Consider the following 22706-nt stretch of genomic DNA (forward strand, 5'->3'; position numbering starts at 1 on the left):
AATACACACGCGCATGCACACACACACACACACACAAGCACATCGTCACACTCACATAAGTGATGGTGACTCTGTTCCACAAACTGGTGACATTTTAAGGTGTCATAGGTATGCTCCTGATGTGAAGGCTGTTCCGAAAGGTAAGTGGCATCACAAGCTTCAGACAGGACAATCACTTTAGATATTGCTTGGGAATAGGCCAGTCCTAAAATTTGACATACTCAGTGAAAACATCCAGTAAGGATGGTGGACAAAGCAAGATAAACTGAGCTGAATTATAATTCATTCGATGCTGAAAATAATAGATAATAGGCCAGTTTAATTAAATTCAACTTTTTTCTAGTAAAGCATATCAGTGAATATTTTGTGTGGTGGGGGGCTTCAAATAACATGTCAAAGAGAGCACCCTAAAATGTCATTTTTTTCATCATTTACCTGTCCACGTCTGTACGCATTTCTTCCGCGTTACATAAAAGAAGAAACATTTTTCAAAATATGTTCTTTTGTGTTCCACGGAAGAAAGAAGTGCTGTGTATTTTTATGCTTCATTACAGTATCAGTATCTAATTTCCAAACTCTACTGGAATCAATTGTGAGTTTGGTCGCTTGTGCATTATGGCGTGTGGAGTTGCTGCCTATGTAGAACGCATAGAATTAGGCTCTTACGTGATTTCATCTCAATTGAGACCCTGCTGTGGAAAGAACAGAACCGATGTGTGTTCGTTCAGAATGGTCGGGATATCTACTGTTTTACGGAATGAACCATGTGAGCGCACCAAAAAACAATCACGTGTGTGTTTGTGTTTGTGTGCTGGGCAGCATATGGACTGAGGCGTGTTGAGTTCTGCTCTCACACCAGGTGTGAAATGGGCTGTTTAATTAACTGCTGATGCTGTTCTAATGCAGCTTGAAACGTGTGTGTGTGTGTGTGTGTGTGTGTGTGGTCAGTGTGAGGCAGAGGTGGGATAATAGACGAACCCTCAGAGAACAGAGATACACATTAATCACACGGACACACATACACAGTCTCTCTTTCTCTGCAGTGTGAAATCTGTTCATTTTAGTGGCATTCAGAGCATGACAGGAAGTGTTGGAACCTCTAGTCCATATATGGGCACAGCTTCCTCTGAGAGCAGCTTGCACAGAGGCCCATCGCACTGAATACATTTGAATATCATTAGCATCTCATAAACGCATACCAGTTTGACTCAGATGGTGTGTGTCATTGTGAGGCCCATCTGCTCGTGTGTGTGTTTCAGCTGAAAGAAAAGACACCCATAGATCTGATGTCTGCCTCTCCTTCACACACACATTCTCTTGTGATGATGTTTGGTGCAGTAATTTAGCGCTAATGCTGTAAAGACACATAAAATATAAATGTGTCTGACAGATCCACACTCACAGGAGCTGCAGGAGGATGATGATGTTTGATGGATGAGCCCGTGCCGGAGTGAATAAAAGAGAAGAAAGCTGTAAGGGCAGGGGGTGGGGGGTGTCTCGCTACACATGTGCCTGCAGTCCTGCTGAATTATTCACTCAGCTATATCAGTGATGACTACAGGCATCACTACACTCTTGTGTAATAGGGAACTGCCTCAGTAGGCAGCAGTATAAGGCGTCATAGGCATTACACTTCTGACATGAAAGTTACAAAAGGTAGGCAACTGCCTCATCCCATACCTTATTTTTGTCCGAATTCCAGCAGAATGGCATTCATCGATCATGGATAAGGCAATACCATAATGCAAAAAGTAAATCCAAGATGGCAGTTGTAACCAGATATATGTTGATTATATGTTTACAGTTACACAATTAAATTCTGAAATTTATCAATAAAAAAAATCACAATTAAAGTACAGACTGTTTTCAGTAGGGCTGAAATATCAACAGTGGTTTGATCTAAAAAAAACAATGAATGATGAAAAATAGAGAAAAGAGAGACTTTTGAAGTTGAAGTTAAGTAAGGCTCAGTAAAATGTATTTTCAAAAGATGGTTTTGTTTATCTTGTTTATTGTTAGTTAGCACTAAAACAACCTCTTAACCATCCTAACCTTTCAAAATAATCATTAGTTGCAGCCCTATTTCAGTTGGAAGAGAGGCTAACGTGTGTGTGTGTGTGTGTGTGTGTGTGTGTGCGCAATAGTCAGCCTGTGTTAATTGACTGAATGAGACAGGAGGAGACACTCGGGTCTTTACTGGGACTCGGCTGCTAATTGCTGTTGTGGACTCACTCTCACTCTGTCATTCTCTCTCCCTCTCTCTTTCGCTCTATCTCTCTGCATGCATGTTTAATGGTGTGCAGCTGTAATTACTGCAGAAAGTGGCTCCTCACCTCCGCTCACGTTTGCTCCTCCCTTGCTGTTGACAGAAACCTTTGTGGCATTTCTCTTAAAAGCTTTCTTTAGAGAACACCAGCTCCTAATGGCTTCCCTCAAGAGAGGCCTGTTTTACAGACATCATCTGGTCTTGACACTCAAACAGGGCTGAGATGACTGAAAAGTAGTTCTTATTCAGATTATTATCCCGCTCAAGACATTATTGGAACCAAACCATTCAATGGGCATTTTTATGCCAATGCAAACACAACAAATGACTCTTATGAGCTTGTTCTTTTTAATTTGCTGAATTAATTAGACTCACTTACTGAAGTGCAAGTCATTCATTTAATCATACCTGACTTGAACCAAGAATCATTACTCTGTTATGTCTTAATTAAGGCTTTTGAGATTGTATGTGGCATATTTTCTGCGCCAGGTAAAGTTTGCATTATTGAAAGCAAGAGAGGGGAAAAAATAACCCAGACCAGTCACTGTGTATAAGTGTTTTTGTGTATTTTATTAATACTTTCAGAAATAACCTAAAATTTCAGTAAATATGAGTTTTAGTTGCCCCCACTCCACAAGAAATCCTTAAAATGAATATATTATACAGAAATATATACTGCCATTCTTTTTAAACAACATTCGTCATAAACACCAACCCTAAACAAATTGAAAGGAATGTGCTATACAAATAAGCTTGATATGCTTCACCTAGCCCAACAACCACAAACTGTGTTGAAGTTGCATGTTGGTTCTGCCATGTGTTGTTTCTGAAAACAAGCAGTTAATTCAGAAGATATAAAAATAATAATTATAATAATAAAGCACATTTTTAGGTTACCTGAGAAAACATTCTTTAAATCCAAAAAAAACAAAAAAAAAAACTAAATGGAGCTAAACTCTGCAGGACAATGGGTCCCGAGGGGCAGGGTTGAAGACCTAGGATGTGCATACATGTTGTTACATTGATCTTACATTTAAAGTACCTGCATGCAATTAAACCTAACCTAGTTTTGGAGGTTAGCATGTGTGTATACATTAACCACTTTATATCAAATGCTTCATTGTATGATTTAAGTTCGTAGTAGTTAAAGACACCTAATACAAAGTGGGACCACTTTCTTCTGTGGGACACAAGACATGTTTAGCAGAATGGCACCTATATTCTGCTTAGCATCATCTATGAGGGTAAGTAATGACAAAATTTTCTTCCGTTTTGTTTTGTTTTCTTTCTTTTCTTTTTTAGTAGAAGTATTCTGTGACGAATATGAAGACTATTCCACATGTGCCACATGGAGTTTTTTGTGCATTAGCTAGTGTTATGTTAGACCCTGCTCACCTCTCACAGCGGACAGACTGACAGATTGAGAGACAGATGGAGTGTGTGTGTAGATATGTACTAATGATGACAACTTTTTGAGAGCGATGATTAAGCACTGAACTGTAATTGGCTGGATGTCCATGCAGATAAAGAATTCAGGACGAACACACTTCAGGACTTTCTTTGTTTTTCTCTCGTCAGAGCTTTTCCTGTCATCTCTCTTCATGAATGCTCCTCCCCCGTTCACTGTCTCCATCTAATGTTTGCAGTAGGCTGTGTGTCTGTCTTTCCACTCCTCCATGAGACATTTATATTTATATAGTTTTTCCACTTCAAACTGGACTAGTCAAAAATAAACTGGTGTGCACACAGCTTTAATCGCAGAGATGCGTAAGAAGCTGGTGCAATGTGTTTGCAATGTGGGTTTGAGTTTGCTTTTATTTATAAGCCACAATCTCCAGATAAATGGCATGAAGTTGATTACAAAATGACTGATAATCTGTTTCTCTCCTGTTTCCTCTCATTTAGCAGGATCTTCCATTAGCAGCGAGTCATCTCCTGTCTCATCTCCGGCCACTAACCACAGCTCCCCAGTCAGTACGCCCAAGCGGGCCCCCATGGGTCCAGTTATAGTGCCTCCCGGGGGCCACAGCGTACCCAGTACCCCACCTGTTGTCACCATAGCACCCACCAAAACGGTCAACGGCCTGTGGAGGAGTGAGAGCCGACCTGTACGAGAGGTAAAGTTAATCATGAAATGAAAGGCAACATAATTTTATTGTCTACAGACCAGTCTTCTTGTCAGGAACCTTAACATGCAGTTTAGGTAGGCAGCTGAAAAGGAACAGAACATGCAGAATTCTCGCCTGTTCTCCTCCCGGGTTCATCACATCTCTATGTCTGTATAACACTGCATAGTAATGATTTACAAAAATCTGTTTCAAATAAATGCTGTTTTTTTATGTTTAAGTATCACAATTTCCACAAAATTAAGCCGTTTTAAACTATAATAATGAGAAATGTTACTTGAGCACTAATTCAGCATATTAGAATAATTGTGACACTGAAGACTAGAGTAATGGGTACTGAATATTGTACCATACCATATAGCTTTATTGAAGCAACATGCCTGAGCACTTGAAGCTGTTTGTGGCAGAAAAAGTGGCTTATTGCTTTATTCTCAAACACGTAGAGTGCTGGATTTTCATTTGCCTTGTGAATCACAGTGTGTAAGAATGTGTGTGACATATGTTTGGGCAATACACAGCCGACAACAGGACCAGCCCCACCTCATCATACACACGCCCTCTGCCCCCCAGTGTTAAACAATGGCCCCGCAATGACACTAAACATCTGTGCCCTCATCACCCCCATTCAGACGCCCGTAGTAAGTGTATGTGCGCACTCGCTTTGATTAAGGATTAGGTCATCCTCTAATCCCACTTATCTGCTACTTCTGGCTACTGCTACTCTCAACCTGAGAAACTGGGGTGCTTTTTTCACTGAAATTAAGCTGGCACTCAGCTGGGAGATCTGTGATCCAGACTGAGCGAGAGATGCAGTGTTCTGCTCCAGCTCTGGTCTCTGATCAGCCCTGTCTGTGTGTTGTTCCAGTTGAGGTTGTGTTTGAACACCTCTGACATCACCGTTTATGACAGGAAGGGTTCGACAACACATACTGAAAAATTCTGGGTCGGTATAGTTGAGGGTGAGGGGCAGAGGTGCTCAGACCATAGCTCACAGACACACACACATACACATACACATACACTGAACAAAGAGCTCTCTGTCTGCTGCTCAACCCTTATTATTGCTGTGTGTGTGTGTGCATGCAGGGGGGTTAATCCCATAAACTAAAGATCTATAGATATCCCCGACTGCCTCGACCCCTGACCCTCTAGTTACATAAGCCAGCAGAGTGAGATACTGTCGTGAATTTCAAACTCTCTTTCCGCTCACTGTGAATTCAGTATGATTTTTCTCAATAGTTGTCACACATATACACATGTATGAGTTTTACCAAGATGTGACGTGTGAGTGTGGGTTCTTCACTATACTGAGCTGGTGTCTTTTCCTGCCTGACTGCCTGCCAGACAAAAGCCACCAAGGTAGACAGACAGAGAGAAAGACAGAGGAGCCAGGCATCAGGCAACCCTGGGCTCCATCACAACACACTCCTCTTTCATTTTTAATGTGCATAAGCCCCACCGCACACCTGTCACCTTGTACACACACATATATTTATGTAGCTCTATAAAAGAGGACATGTCATATACTTATGTTGTTTTTATAAGTTAATTATAATTACTACAGTCTAACCTGAACCATAACAACCAACCAAAGAAAACAGTAAAACCTTGTTTTTGTTTGCATGATTTTTAAAATTTATTTTATTATTACAATTATTTTATTATAGTATTATTTTAATTGAGGTCCTGAGGCTTTGTCACAAATTTGTCCCCACGCTCTGGCTGGTAAACCGACATGTATACGCAGAGCTTGTATGTAATTCAGTCAATGACCAGAAGAGGGCGTAAGAGTTATTTATATATTATTACATCTTGTCTTGTTTTGGATTTTTGTAACAAATAGCCATAAAAAAATGTGATTATTTAATTCTTTAAAATGACAGAGGTGAATTTAAAACCATCAGGATTGAATGAATCACACAAAGATGGGTAAATCTCAGGAAGCTCTCTGGGCGTATTTCACCCTAAAATCAGTTCTTTGTGTAATGTGAAGAAGAACGAAAAAAAAACCTAAATGCCCAACAAGCATGCTTATAAAGTTTTGAATGTAGGACTGTATTTCTTTTAGGCTTATAGTCTACACCAGTATGTGACTGATATGATCAGTTAATGAATTCACAAGTTCATGAATTTAAAAAACTGTGAAATGGGATGGATAAAAATGTCCATTAAAAAACATTGCTCTCTTTTTATTATTATTATTTTTTATTATTATTTTTTTTTTACTTGGACGTACAAGACGTTCAAAGGTACAAAACTATCACTATAGTGGTATCCTAAGGTACAGAATATAAATCTAATATCTATATGCCTTATTTACCCCTAAATCGTACATATTAGTACCTTAAGTGTACATATTAGTACCTTTTGATAGGGTATCGCCCCAATGACATTTTATTTTTTTTTCTGAGATTCTAACAGCTTCCTTTAACTGCATCTATACTCACAGTATAGCACAACCTCTCGTAGTTTATTGCTTAAACAAACATCCAGCAGTTTCCTAGTGAAGGAGAGAGATCAAATGGAAGACGTTCACAGCATTTGACAGAGCCAAAGATCTTGTTCAGCTTGATTTATGTCAGTGTTAACTGAGAAGCGCAGAAATGGCCTTCAGACTCTGTTAATGGTGCTTTATGGATTTAAATAACCTCTGTAAGCTGCGGTTAAATGTCATTAGCCTCTCCACAAACAAAGAAAAAGCAATGTGACTAATGGCAAGGTCTTTGCCTTCTCCGACAGTCTGTTCTCTGCTCAATAAATGGATCAGGGTGGGGATGTCCTTCTCAGGTTTACCTCACTAATCTGTGATTTTGACTTCTTTTGTCATACCTGAACCACTTTTCTGCCTGGCTGCACATCGTACACCTCCCTCTCCACTTGCAAGATTTCACAGGAGCATTAAGAGAGAAAGACACAGATCAAGGGGTGCATGTAGGTGCTTAGTTTGAGGTTGCTTTGTTGCTAAGTGAAACGTGTTATACAACAAGAGGCGAGGGGAGAGGAAGTCACAACATTAGAAGTGTTTCATATTTGATGTCGCCTGTAGTTAGTGGTCCTCTAAATATGGCTTTACTGTAGCACTGACGACCTGTGTGTACAGCAGTGTGGTTCCATGCATGAAAATCCCATTCATTTTCTCAATGGAGAAATGGAATTTAAGCAATAACATATAGACCTATAAAGACAGACCTACCTTGAGTTTGGAAGTTTTTAAACAACAATATATGCTTCTGTCAATTAATTTCAACTTAATGTTTTTTATGTTTAATAGCCATACTGTACATCATACTGTACATAGCTACTGTACATCAGTGGTTCCCAACCACGTTCCTGGTGCACCAACACTGCACATTTTGCATATCTTTTTTATCTTATACACCTTGGTTCAAAAAAATCAGAAAAAAATACTTTTTACTATTATTTGCTATTTACTATTACTATTATTGGAAATCCACAGTTAGGCTAGATATCTGTGTGAATTTGGGGTGGGATATGTGGTGAGTCGAACTGGAATGGCCCAAATGAACAATTCAAAATTGTCATTTTTACTAGGGCTGGTCCGAATACCATTTTTTGAGTAATCAACACCGAATATTCGAAGCTTCGGAGGGAGGGGGCTGAACATATTCTTCTCTCAACACGTGTCTACACCGAACACCGCGACAAAATACAATAGACTACTCTGGATGCGGCGCGGCGTGGCGCGACAAATTCCCGACAGTAACCTGCTGCTGCGTTCTATTTATGACGTACTGACACAAATTTCAAATGATTTTCAATGGTCGCTTTGAAGCGTCCAGTGTAGACAGATTTTAGCTGTTGCGGCGCGACACGACAACTGTCGCGTCCGGTGTAGACACGGTGTAATAAAGGCAGGTATCTCTGTGTGTCTATTATGTCGAGAACCGTTCATCCAATCGACTTCACGCGTGGTGGGTGTGTTGCTGCGGACCCAAGGGAGTGTGCAGTGTCGCATTTTGGTGCAATATGGACACGCGACACATTCAGAATTAATAAACCTTTAATATACTACAGAACAGCGCGAGCCGGAAGCGGCGCGCCTCACACGGGCAGGGCTTATATTCTCAGAGAACGGACACTGCACTAGTGATACAAAACACACAGGTCTGTTAAGAGCAATACTTTTAATATAGACAAATTATTATTAGGCTGGGCTACTGTACGTTTTTTTATGACTGCCGTATTCGCAAGTATTTTCCAAACAAATTAAGTGCATGTTTTTATCATGTGTAAAATTACTGATTAACATGGCGGATAAAAGCAGCTCGTTTTTTTTACACCAACAATATACTATAGGCGTACTACTTACAGAACTCAGATGATTTTTCAAACATGATGTGCTGTGTGGTAGGCCAGTTTCAAATCGCATATTTGACACACTGCCTTTGTCTTGTCCTCACTCAATTTAAAGTGCTCCCACACAACTGAGGTCTTCGGCATTTTTGTCTTCTCTTCCAGATGAACTGAATCATGACGAGAGAAAAAAAAAAAGAATATTAGAATCTCAAAATTGAAAATAGAATGCCAACCCACCGAACGAATATTCAAATAATCTAATATTCTGGTCCAGCCCTAATTTTTACATGAGAAATAACATGAGCACAACACAGTTTAGAGCCAGAGAAATAGCCAATCTAGTCTACCTTCATTTTGCCCAGGTAATAGTATAAATGCCTCTAGAGAGCATCATCTGCAGTGGTTTGCGCCACATCAAGCATAAACACGGTTTTACATGCTGTTGAAATTTTTAGGCACATCTGAGAAGTGCTGTACATTTTGGAGTTTGCTTGGCAAACATGGGCTGCATGTGAAGCTGTAATAGCGCACTTCTAACACAAAACGCTCCTCTCTTCTCTGTCTAGGCTGAGTCAGGTCCTCGTGGAGTCAGCCGGGACAGGTTAAGTTCAGAGGCTTCTTCTACCCAAGAGAAAGGGGGTCCCACCGTCCCGACCCACCTAATTGGAAACCCTTATGCATTTGGCTTGACGCCCGCGTCTGTGATGCAGGACTCACGCTTTCAGCCTCTTAAGTGAGTATTACTTACGAACTGTGGGAAATTGACTTCACTGCTAGGCCTTTAGTCTTTAGAACAATCAGCCTGGACTTGGTTTAATTGATTCAAGGAATACATTGTTCCAGTGGTAACACAGATGAACACAGTCACTCTGAAGCACAGCATGTCAGACTGTTGTAACCTGCCTACTTAATTAAATGTGTTATTTGATAAGTCACATCGCTATTTAGATTTTAGAGATATTTTATGTTATGAAATATTTTCGGTTCATTATGAAACTGTGGCGGGGCAGATTAGATGCAGGCCACCACAATCTTGGTAATTAATGGTTAGATAACTGTTTATTATTAGCTCAGGTCCAGTAAATAATTTGGAACATATTTTAATCATGTTTTATGAAAATATTGAAATTAATATTAACTAAGATAAATAAATGCTTTATAAGTATTTTTCATTGTCAGTCCATGTTAATTAATTTTAACAAATGGAAACTTATTGTAAAGTGTTACCTTTCCACTTTGTTACAATTTTGTTCATGCTAAAAACTTTAAGGTGTGTGGAGAGGCCCTAAAACCTGCCATCCCTTTTCAGACACAACTCGTGACGTCATTCTTTTTTCTTTTTTATTGGTTATATTGCTTTAAATTCTTTTCCTCTATTTCACTGACAGCCTGCCCCGTCAGATGCCCCATACTCTGCCCCCGGCCAGTGTTCCTGAGGAATATCTGAGGGGGTTTCGTCCTTATGCCACAGCAGAGGAGCTACGCATGCCGTCTTTACCCCTGGGGCTTGATCCTGCCACTGCTGCAGCTGCTGCTGCCTACTACCATCCTGGATATCTGCCCCACCCCTCCTTCTCACACTACAGGTACACAAACATGCAATGACTAAAGTCGCGGTCACACTAGACTTTGAGCATGCGAAATTCATTCGGACGGTGCTGCGAAAAGGAGCGGGAGCAGGATATGATATCACACGCCAAAATATCCCCACTAGGCATAATTCTTTTCTATTTAAGTGATTACAATCAGTCACAAGTATAGTTAATCAAGTACACACACACACACACATACAAATCTCATGTAATAAAAAAAATCACATAAAATTACTCGTTTCACTGTTCAAACGTGCCATCCGCTCCTGTTTCCCTTGCCACCGCAAACCAAGCCGTTTCTCTATTTATATGATTTTTGTAATCTTTTAAAGTTGTGTTGTATAAAGCAGAATGATGCGACACTGCTAAAAATGAGCGATTCCTCCATTTCTGTACCAAGAGGTCACTTTGTGAGGTTTTGATCTTCTATTGGTCTCACGCATTCACGTGACGCGAATTCGCAGGTCAGAGTTCACCAAACTTGAACTTTGCTACGCAGCGAAATGCGAAATATCTTCGCACGGGCTTGCGTTTCCGGTCTGACATTCGCATGCGTATGAATGGAAGTCAATGGAACAAAAAGTCTAGTGTGACCGCGGCTTAAACACATTTAAAACCCTGGAGATATTAGCTGAGATTTGAGATTTACTGAAAACTAAAGCAAATGAAGTGATGATTCTGTCCTTATTTACTTACTGTCGGGTTGTTTCCAATCTGTGTGACTGTCTTTCTTCCATGGAACACAACAGGAGACATTAAGCAGAATGTTCACACTGCTTATTTGCATGCAAGAATATGAATGGCGATTTATTCTGTTCTGCTCCAAAAAGCACCATTATAGTAGTCTATACAACACTATAATCCTAGTTATTCACCAATAATTTGAGCATAAATGGGGACAGTATTCTGTTTTAGTTCTTATAGCAATGACATGGAAGATAAAGGATGATAAATATAACTATAAAGTTTTAACAATCAATCAATAATAATCACCTAATTCTATGAGAATAAGGAAGTCCACACCACAACTATAAAATAACGATTGATGAATGATAAAATTATTGACAGCCAATCAGATTCCACCCGGCTTTAAAGAGCTTGAGAATTTAAAGTGGCAGCATGCCACATATCTGCAGCATGATAACTGCAGCATGCGCTTATAGAACACTAATATAGTTATCTTTATAGTTACTGTTCTTGGTGTGAGTGGGGCTTAATGTACTGCACAGGAAAGACTAAAGGTGTAACATGTAATTTTTGTACCACCACATCTCCACAATGGGACCTTTCCCAAAACAATTCCCAATTCAGCCACTTGTTGCATGGCCAAACAGCCCTAAACTCAATTTGAGTCAGTATTTCTGTGTAGGGCTGGTCAGAATGCTCAGATAAACAGATCAATGTTTAGAAAGAGCCGCAGTGTTTAAATTATTTCAAGCAATCAACCTATGAATGGCTTATTTATAGCTGTCTAAGTTTCTTCCTATTTTAACTCTCTTAGAATGGATGATCCATTCTGTCTCTCAGCGCTGAGGTCGCCATTCTATCCGTTGCCTGCAGGGGGTGCTCTACCTCATCTTCACCCATCTGCAGTACACATGCACCTGCCTGGGGTGCGTTACCCTGGAGACCTAAGCCACCAGTCACTGTCCAGCCTACAGTCCAGCCTACAGTCGGAGCGCTTGTCAGAGAGGTACACAACAACACCATGACACCTTGACGTAAACAATGGAAAAAATGGAAATATATATCAATGCATTACAACTTGATGAATCACTATAGCATATTATATTGTACCGCTGTCATTTTTTGTAATGGTAATGGCCATAAACTAATTTCATGACATTATATCTAGATGTAGTACTGTAGTAACATTGCAGACTTGATAATATTTGATTATTTTTTTAATAAATAGCATTGGAAAAAATATTTTTTGTCTTATTGTATCGCACACTCTGATTTACAGCAGACTGAACTGAGATAAAAAATCAAAATATGTAGTGCTGGGGAGACGGATTAATTTTAGTGAATTTGCCGTATTTAGTTTGTTCATCTAAAACAGAGTCACTGTGCATACAACTGTGCATAATTTTTCAGTTCTATCTTGTTGTACACAAAAAATGATTCAGTACTATTCAAATACTGATACTAATTATAATATTATAAATACACTATCAAGACCATTATAAGTAGTGCTCTGACTGCATCTAATAGTTAAAAAATATCACCCATTTTAAACAGCTTTAATGCAGTTAGATGCTCTTTATTAATGGCTTGTAGTGTAACCTCGAAAGGGGAGCTTGACTAGTTTAAATTTATGAGTAGCTTGTTGCTGGAAAAACTTTATAAGTAGCTTCACCAACAATGACATTCACAGACAAACAAAAACACATATTTGCGCTATGTTTCTGTAGTTTGAACTCATCAGTGTGTGTGTGTGTTGTGTCTTCACAGACTCCAGATGGAGGACGAGCTGCGACAGAGAGAAAGAGAACGCGAGCGCGAGAAAGAGCGGGAACGAGAGGCTGAGCGAGAAAAAGAGCGTGAGCGAGAAAGGGAGAGAGAGAAGGAGCTGGAGCGTGAGAGAGAGAGGGAGAGGGAGAGGGAGAGAGAAAGGGAAAATGAGAGAGAGCGTGAGAGAGAGATAGAGCGACAGAAGGAGAGGTCAGCACGAGAGAAGGCTGTGGAGAGCCACTATCTGGCTGAGCTTCATGGGCTGAGAGGTCCCCCAGACGACAGAGCCAAACCTGCAGATAGAATCACTACGAACAGACCTGGTATGAACGTTGATTTCCATATGCCAAACCAACTGAACCACAAAAACACTATGAATGCTTAGTAGCATGTCTTTTGTTGTACTAGTTTCAGCAATTTTATACTCTGGTTTAAGTACACAGTGAAATGTGAATTAAATAAAATTATTAAAAATATACCATCATGATGTATGGTATAAAAAGTTAGGAGTGGAACGTGACATGTTTTTGTGAGATTCACTACACTTAGTCCCACTCCAGATAATTGTATTTTATAAGTTGCAATGTAATGTAAGTAGCAAGAAGTCTGGCTTACCTAATAGAGTGAAGTCTTTCACGTCACAGGAAGATCAAGTTGTGACATTTTGATTATGATGAGCAAAAAAAAAAGAAAAGAAACATATGCATGGATTAATCATTTGGAATAAATTCAAATGGATAGGGTGAGCTTCCATTTCATGCTGACTTCAAGTGGATATGAAGTCAGTCAGTCAAGTTAACATCATTTAGTACATATATTTCCACCCTAATCATAATTATATAACAAACAAAACAAAATGTAAACATTAAAAAAAAAAATTTCCTGTCATAGCTTTTGTAGCAACATCACCACCACCTTACAGTACAATAACCTGTGATGTCACGGGGATTGGTTGTCTTGCCATTAACATTCAATATTAATACAGTTTATGCTTGTTAGACAAAGAAAGACAGTCAAGTTTATTTGTAAAGCCCTGGACATGACATGCGGAAGAAAAATGAATATTGTTGCCACAACTTAATAATTAATTCCCTCATTTTAGTTAAACTGTGGCCATGTTGTAGTAATTTGTTCATTAATTTTAATTTAACAAGGGAATGAATTAATGAAATGTGGCCACAAATTAATAAGTCATAGAAAGCAAGTTTAATTATGTTTCCCCACAAAGATACGATTCCTAAGTTCTTTGTATTGGACTTTAGTGTTTCTATTTTAAGGAACTTTTAAAGTTTGAATCACATTAAAAGCATAATTTGTACAATGTAAATTATTTGCATAAATAATGAATTAAAAATAAGTTTTACAGTGTTAAAGCAAAGGACGCAAGTGTACATTTTCAAGTCCTGCTAAAACGGAGAACAGTACTGCTTTGCTGGCTAGTGGCACTGAAAAGAAGGAACGCTCCTCCAGAGTGTGAAATGAACATTTTTGGAGGAAGATTACATTGAAGAGAAGACCTTGAGTCAGGCAAGTTAGTTGTTCACAGCAACAAGAGACTTAAACATGAAGGTCAACCAACACTGGTATATAAACAACTATGTCACAGGAACGTGGTGGCTCACTAGCTAGATTGCTAGGTAGAAATTACGAAAATATATTTGTCATATCTGTGGTTTAAACAACTTTTTTTAATCAGATTTTAGGCAAAGTTGGTTTTATAATATATCCTGGTGCCGAACACATGCACGTTTCATTACCACTTTAACACAACAACCAATCAGTTCAAATGTGATTTTGCCTTAAGCATCACATTTCACTGCATTATATAATCTTTGTTTCACCTGTGTGACCTGTCATTCTGTGCAGCTAAACATTATGACTATAATTTCCCCCAGATAAAACCAAAGAGCCCACCCTTACAACCCCTAAGCCAATCCAGCCTGGACTTCACCATTCTCTAAACTCCACCCATCACCCCGTGCCCAGCCTTGTCTCTGCCCATGGCATGTATTTGGGCCCTGGAGGGGCAGGACCTGCCAGTCTGACAGCGGCCACCATGCTGCTGCGCAATAATGAGGAAGAGCGCTGGTTGGCCCGGCAACGGAAGCTACGACAAGAGAAAGAGGACAGGCAGTACCAGGTTTCAGAGTTCCGTCAGCAGGTCCTAGAGCAGCACCTGGACCTCGGCGGACAGGGGGAAATTGCAGACCTGCATATAGAGGGACACGGGTAAGGCCATTTTCACACTGGAGGTTGTCATACAGATGTCTGCATTCCCTGCGCTTTGAACATATTTGTTGTTTAATGACAAAAATTCAGCCTACAATATACAAGAAGTCACACTTTTTTACTACAATTTTTACTATTATATTAATTCAGTTATTGAGATGCATTAACAGATGTCATCTAGGAAAAATAGAAATGCTGGATTATAAAAAACTAAGCAGGTATGGGTGGTGATAAAATCATTATAAATCAGGACCCATTAAACACCAAGTGAAAACTTGGAATGGTTGGGGGTGGAATTCAATTGCTGAGTCCTCTTGGTCAGAGTCTAGTGTTTTTGGTTGGGGCGTCAGAGTTGGTATGAATCCAGTTGACTTCAAAGAGTGACTCACATGTTTGCATCTTCTACAATTTACAAAAGACTGATACAAATGAGTTACGTTTAGGTTGCAAAACCTTGGGACAGTAATGTGGTTTTGTGTAGGGCTGCACAATGAATCGCATGCGATATTTAATGCGCATCTTGTCAGTAAAGCCAGTTCTGTAATCAGCGGTAAATCTCCATCACGTGCGTGCTTTCACATGGAGCAGCATTTACTACACAGAGCCGTTGTTCACTGACAAGCTGCGCAAAACCATGTTCATATATGATCGTGGTTTTGCACAGCTTGTAGGTGAACAATGGCTCGGTGTAGTAAATGCTGCTCCATGTGAAAGCACGCACGTGATGGAGATTTACCGCTGATTACAGAACTGGCTTTACTGACAAGATGCGCATTAAATATCGCATGCGATTTATCATGCAGCCCTAGTTTTGTTGCATTGCAAAGGTCAGAGCTAACAAAGACTGGAAAATGTATTTCCGATTTTAGACCTGTACCAAACCATCACGAGCCCAACAGCAGAGATCGTGAGAGAGACAGGGATGCCCATCCTCTCCTGGGAGCACCACCCCCTCTCATCTCCCCAAAACATCAGCACAAAGACCATGCTCCCCCACCACCAACCACGCTCTGGAACCCCGCATCGCTCATCGAGACCTCCACCGACTCTAGACGCACCTTGCACAAGCCCCAGAGTCTGGGTCACTATGATATCAGCCGGCTTCCTCTACCCCCCTCCAAATATGAGCGTCATTACACTTCTGAAATGCTGGAAGGGGGATCTCGGAAAAGGGACAGTCTGGATAAATATCCCCCCATCCAGCCCAGTGGGTTCTCTGAGTCAAACACTTTCCTAGCGGAGCTGGAAAAATCCACCCAGAGCTTCCTGAACCAGCAGAGGGCACCGCTGAGTCGGTCAGGGCCTTACGGAGAGCTGAGTGCAGGCCTGAAGTCCAGCGGGTCTTTTAAAAGCCTCCAGGGGCATTTACGTCTCGCACCAGATGCCACGTTAGTGTATGATGAGCTCCTGCAACAGCACAGACGAGCTGTCAGCAAACTGGACTTGGAGGAGAAAAGACGCAGAGAAGCCAGAGAGAAAGGTAAGTAGTTAACTGGGCCAGCCAAATGCTGAAAATGTTCACGCAGCCCAGAAAAACGATTATCCCAACGATTATTGTTTTTTTAAAACTGGTGCTGATATCTAAAGAGCAGGAGAGCCAACTGCAGATATTAGCTGATGAATGATACATTTTAGTGTCAGTAAATTAGATTATATACAGTAAGGGTTAATATAGAAGTTTTTAAAAAAAAATGTTTACAAGGTGTTATACATTTTTAGTAGCTGTATACTACAATATTTTTGGATGGCAAACACTTCTTTTAATTGCATGATTAGCCAATGAATAAAATCCTAAAATGGTCATATATCTGCATAGTAATGCCAAAGTATGCTTCGGTTTTTACATGTATGACAGAAAATGTGTAAAGTGTGTGTGACGTAAATGGCGTTGTCCACTCATACTATATGCACAAATGCTCACAAATGCATCTTGTTTTTTTTTGCAATAATTAGTTTCCTCAAAGTGGAAACACTGGCCTGGGCCATTGTGTTACAGTTAATAAAGAAACAGAGGAGATTGAACATCAAAAAGAAAAGTTTCTAGTGCGACTGCCTGGATTTGTCCACATTATCAATTGGAGTATACTTTCAAAAGCTGAGTGTTTGACACTACAACTGAAGTATACTCTGGGCTTTATTCATACCATTTTTATCCAGTGGGTCAAGCTTACATCATTTGAAGGTCATTTCTAAGAGTCGCTGAGTGATTAGTGATATCTTTTGTAGGTTATTATTATGAGGTGGACGACTCCTATGATGAGAGTGATGAGGAAGAGGTGCGAGCTCATCTCAGGAGGGTCGCAGAACAGCCGCCACTCAAACTAGATGATTCCACTGAGGTAAATTACCATAGTATCAGGCATTACTACCAAAGTTATCAAATGTTTGTTATTGCAAATATTGTTTCTTTGTGTAGTTTTTTGGATCTTTGATGATTCCATCATGTCTCTAATGACCTTGTCCCAGTAAAGCAGTATTTATTGAGAAAAAACCCTCTCTTCCTACAGAAGGTGGAGTTTCTGCAGATGTTTGACCTGACGACTCTGGCCCGTCGGGAAGAGATGATGGAGGTGAAGAGGATGAAGAGGAGGCGCATGCTGAGAGAGAGGAGTCCTTCCCTGCCAGCCGTTCAGAGCAAGCGGCCTACTCCTTCCCCCCTAATAACCCGCTTCACCCCAGAGGACATGAACAACAGCCCTGAACTGGAGGACAAGAAACGCTTCCTCACCATCTTCAGCCTCAACCACATCACTCAGCAGCAGAGAAGAGGTACTCATGCTGTTTATCGTGTTCATACTTAGGCTCTGTGTTTTTTATCTGGACATTTTCACACTAGAGCTTACTTCAGAGTCATATAATACAATTAGATGCAGGACTGGCAGGGGGTGGTAGAAGCCTTGATGTGGACCAAGTGTAAAGGCAGCAAACAAACAAGAATATACTTTCACAAGCTGTAACGTAAATATCTATCCATCTCTCACTTGCTAATTTTTTCTTCCTGTTTCAGATAATGAGAGGGTTGAGGAGTTGTTGAAGGCCATAAAACAGAAGAGCGTGACTCTAGACAGCATCAGACACAACCCTCACCCGCTGTGCAGGAGCCCTGCAACCCTATGCGCAGGTGTGTGTGTGCACGTGCGTTTGTCCATGCAGTGACTCGTGTTGTGTGAGTACACACTGTGGAATAGGGATGTGCCCGAATATCATGTTCGGAAAGGAAATGACGTGTACTACGGAACCCCTAAAGGGAATAAATACGAGATGGGAGGAAAAAATATATTTCAATGCTTTCTCTCGCAAGTATATCATTGGGTAATTATACTGTATATAAATTGCGGGCATCAGGAAGTCGCTATTAAAATGCGGGGCATTGAAACCGCTTTTGAATGCGCGCTCGCTTTTTACTTCCACTTTCGAGATTCGCGATCACACATACTCTGTTTATACTACAGAGCACCAGTACTTACCACACATTTCACAAGATTACATTTTTGTCAGTGGTGCTCAGGATCTGCAAATCATTCGCCATTGTCCTATCAGTCATCTTTCCTTACTCTGTTTATGTGGTAATTTAAATTTTATGTACTGTAATGTAACAGGCTATTGCTAGCAAGCGGCTAACCATGTCCCTTTAGTGGCTCCATAGAACACGTTGTTCGTTTTCTGTGCCTTTCCGAATTTGGATTCACTGTTTGGGCACATCCCTACTGTGGAGTGTTGTCAGTGTGTGAAAGCAGCTGACAGCTCCAGATGTTCATCATTGTCTGTTTTCTCAGCTCATTACCATAACATGTACTGAGTGTTTCACTGTGTGGATGACCCTCAGGAGATGCACAGCATCTGTGTTACACTGTCAGGGATGTACGAAACACTCCTCATGATAACTTCAGAGTCCCTTCAGTCCACATTGGTCGAGAGTCTATTTGATGTTTTGCTATGTTCATGAATATATCAACCTGCAAACATTTATTTACTTATTTATTTATTTTGCAGACCTGTCATCTCAGTCTCCAGTCCAATCTGATGAGCTGCTGAATGGACGGCCCCCCAGTCCCTCCCCCTCTGTGTCTGTGCCCCAGCCCCCAGCAGAACCCCTCTCCCACTCAGATCATCACAGATCCCTCTCAGATCCCTTGAGACTGAAAGACTCTTCCTTGCCTGCTGCATTACCTGACAAATGTCGAGCCAATGACAGCATCCCTGGCAGGAGCTCTAATCTGCTAAACAGTCTGCGACAGCCCCCGTTCAGTAAAGAGAGTTCCGTTAGTGTCAACGGAAAGACCAAACCCTGGGAGAATTTCATTGCTGAGGAGTTTGCCCAGCAGTTCCATGAATCAGTACTGCAGTCCACCCAAAAAGCCCTGCAGAAGAGTAAAGGTAATTAGCACTTCAAAGTCTCTTTAAGAGTTATTTCATTGCTTATATACTTAACTTAAAGTCGCCATGAAATGAAAGTTATAATAGTCTTTTCTTCCCTTTTGTGACGTATATCTGTGTGAAATGACTCCTTGAAAATGTAAAAATGTAGGGTGGGACATTTTGTCCATTGAGAATTGATTGGATTGTTCTCGTTTGCTATTGCTGCGATCTCATTTGAGTGACTAGTTGTTCTGCCATTGCTCCAGTGTATACATCATCAGAGAAGAGAAGAGATGTTGCAAGAGGGAAGTTATTCTGATGAAAGATTATGAAAGCACATGAATTTGTAAAAAATTAATGATGTGCATAGATGAATTATTTATAATAAATAAGAAAATATTCCATAATAAAATAAGAACTGTCCATTTTTATTTCATGGTGACTTTATGGTCAGAGCAATGTAACAGTTGTGCTGTTGCTGGATTCGAACAAATCAATCTGCAGCTACATATGTCACAAAATGTGTTATGTGTGCAAACAAACATACACAGGAGCTATCATATTTAACAGACTTTATTAAAAAAAACAGATTTAAAAGTCTGAACATGCTTAATTTGACTGCATCTAAATGAACGCAAACAGCCAGTGCTCTGCAACATACATGTCACATGTGTCTGACATACCACAACAAATTGTCTTACTCAGTATATTTATATTTTAAGATATAAATATGAAGATATATTTACTTGAGCAGACTTTTAAAATGTACCATTGGCCATTTATTTAACCGCTGCTTTAGAGAAATGTATCAAAGATTAATGAAATTAATGCTTTAATAAGGCAAAAACACCTTCCGATGGGTTTTGAAAATTACAAGAGAATAATAATAATAATAATAATAATAGAGAATAATCTCTTTTCTGGACTGGCATTTTTCAGTACAGATTAAAATGCAAAAAATATGTTAGTGTAAGCAAGTGTTTGGAAAAAAAAATTGTTGTTAACTATCTATTGTTGTTTAATAAACACCAAAGCAAATACAAAAATCTGATTGGCTATTTGAATACATGTAAATACTAGGGCTGCACGATAAATCGCATGCGATATTTAACGCGCATCTTGTCAGTAAAGCCGGTTCTTTAATCAGCGGTAAATCTCCATCACCTGCGGGCTTTCACATGGAGCAACATTAACTACACAGAGCCGTTGTTCACTGACAAGCTGCACACAACCACGATCATATTTTGCGCATGTTTTGCGCAGCTTGTCGGTGAACAATGGCTCTGTGTAGTAAATGCTGCTCCATGTGAAAGCCCGCACGTGATGGAGATTTACCGCTGATTACAGAATGGCTTTACTGACAAGATGCGCGTTAAATATCGCATGCGATTTATCGTGCAGCCCTAGTAAATACTGTGGCTTCCTTTCTACAAACAGGTTTCAGAAACATGTTTTGTTGCACTTGCATAGGGCTGCTTTGTGTACAAGTGTAACCATGGTAACATCTGTATTTCTGCTGTTTCATAAGCGCCACCTACTGTCAGAGAGTGAATTTGCATTTTTATTTTGCCCGTCTGCTGCTTTTGTTCAGATCAATGTGAAAATCAGACTAAATTTGTACACAAGAAACACACAGTGTTGTTAAATGGAAGCTAATGTGAGCATTTGAAATGCCCAGATAACAAGTTGATAAGATGAAAACAGTGCGTCAAGTCGGACACTTTCTGCTTCCCATAATGATACTCGCACAGTGTTTGCATACTTTATCACTGATGAAGTGGATTAGAAGCAGTATTTTTCAAATACACAGACACTTCAAATGTTTTTATGAAGCAGCACAGTGTATGAAGCGTCCAACATTCCACTCTTCGTTTTTTTGGTTAATTGAGAGTATCATCCGGGCATTTGAAGTGCACTTTTTATTTTATGGAATTTTCAGTGTAAACACTCTAATCACACTATTTATTCTACAAAACGGCCTAGAATAGTGCATAAATACGCAAATTTGGATGCACTTAAAATAAACACTAAACACCCGTGACTGTTTTCATCAGTGAATCCGGCCTGTTGTGAATCATCTGTGTCATCATCAGAGCTTGTGCAGCCGCTCTGGAGAAGCTGCTAGGGATGGGCAGTGTTGGGGATAGTTACTTTTAAAAGTAATGCATTACAATATTGCGTTACTCCCTAAAAAAGTAACTAATTACGTTACTTAGTTACTTTTTATGGAAAGTAATGCGTTATATTACTTTTGCGTTACTTTTTAAATATAAGCAGGGCTTGATTGTTTTTAATATAAGAAGTTCTATTTATAGCAAATATAAAAGCCCTTTCACACCAAAAAGTCTAAAGAATAAACAAGCTTGTTTGCAATGCTTCACAATCGCTCGCTCGCACGTGGGTGCATGCGTTCGTTCGTTCGTTCGTTCTCTCTCTCCTTAATTAATTCGAATTCATTTCAATAAATATCATCTTTATTTCACTAAAGAATTCTACCTCTGACGAGCTGTAGATAAAATAGTCTAACAAATTAAAATGACGTTATTTTCCGGTCTTTATCCGTTCAGTCAGATTTTGTGCTGCAAAACATCCATGACAGCCGTTGTCCATACTGGCAAATAATAATGGCCATTCGACGTGAATTACCGTATTAGCCCAAATATAAGACGACCCTGATTATAAGACGACCCCCCCTTTTTCCAGATCTGTTTTTTTGTGAGTGGGATGAATTAATGCACATTCACATTTAGTCTAGAACTACAGTAGCATCATGTTCACACAGCGCACACAACTCCTCTGCACTTCCGATTTCTCCCAATATGGGGAAAGAAGACTTGTCAGTCAATAAATGGGAAAACAAAGTAACTAGCATTACTTTTTTGAAAAAGTAACTCAGATATTTTCTTGTAAATTAAGGTAATGTGTTACTTTACTAGTTACTTGAAAAAAAGTAATCTGATTACGTAACTCGCATTACTTGTAACGAGTTACCCCCAACACTGGGGATGGGCGATGCCAAACTTTTTAAATTCGATACAATAGCGTTACTTTTTGATACAATTTTAACGATACTGATACTGATTATTTCTTAAATGGGTATGTGATTCTATTTAGACAAATTGCATCTACATGACACATACTGGCCATTAATAGCAAATGTATCACAAAAGCAAATTTGAGCACAATTATATAAAAATCTATGTACCAATAGGTATAAGAATAATATTGTATTTTACAGAAATATTGTGATTGAATAGTAATAAAAAATATATATTATATATATATAATATATAATAAACTAAAATACCATGTGTCATTGCATCATGCTGTTTATTTTTGAACAGGTGAAAAGAAGCCTCACAC

The 22706-nt window shown here is 39.7% G+C and overlaps 1 protein-coding gene across 1 annotated transcript in view; it reads left to right on the forward strand.

The window, feature by feature from the left end:
• The window catches only part of LOC107711758 (genetic suppressor element 1-like), a 274061-nt gene that overhangs the window by 248846 nt on the left and 2509 nt on the right, over nt 1–22706 (forward strand). Inside the window, exons 4-14 of the mRNA XM_016516806.1 lie at nt 4172–4383; nt 9276–9442; nt 10098–10295; nt 11803–11994; nt 12756–13078; nt 14651–14984; nt 15854–16464; nt 17211–17323; nt 17492–17753; nt 17992–18105; nt 18978–19361. Coding sequence (XP_016372292.1) covers nt 4172–4383; nt 9276–9442; nt 10098–10295; nt 11803–11994; nt 12756–13078; nt 14651–14984; nt 15854–16464; nt 17211–17323; nt 17492–17753; nt 17992–18105; nt 18978–19361 — 2910 coding nt within the window. The remainder of the gene's footprint in view (nt 1–4171; nt 4384–9275; nt 9443–10097; nt 10296–11802; nt 11995–12755; nt 13079–14650; nt 14985–15853; nt 16465–17210; nt 17324–17491; nt 17754–17991; nt 18106–18977; nt 19362–22706) is intronic.

The sequence above is a fragment of the Sinocyclocheilus rhinocerous genome, unplaced genomic scaffold, assembly GCF_001515625.1.
Source record: "Sinocyclocheilus rhinocerous isolate Xijiao unplaced genomic scaffold, SAMN03320098_v1.1 scaffold2283, whole genome shotgun sequence".
In the NCBI taxonomy this organism is placed as follows: domain Eukaryota; kingdom Metazoa; phylum Chordata; class Actinopteri; order Cypriniformes; family Cyprinidae; genus Sinocyclocheilus; species Sinocyclocheilus rhinocerous.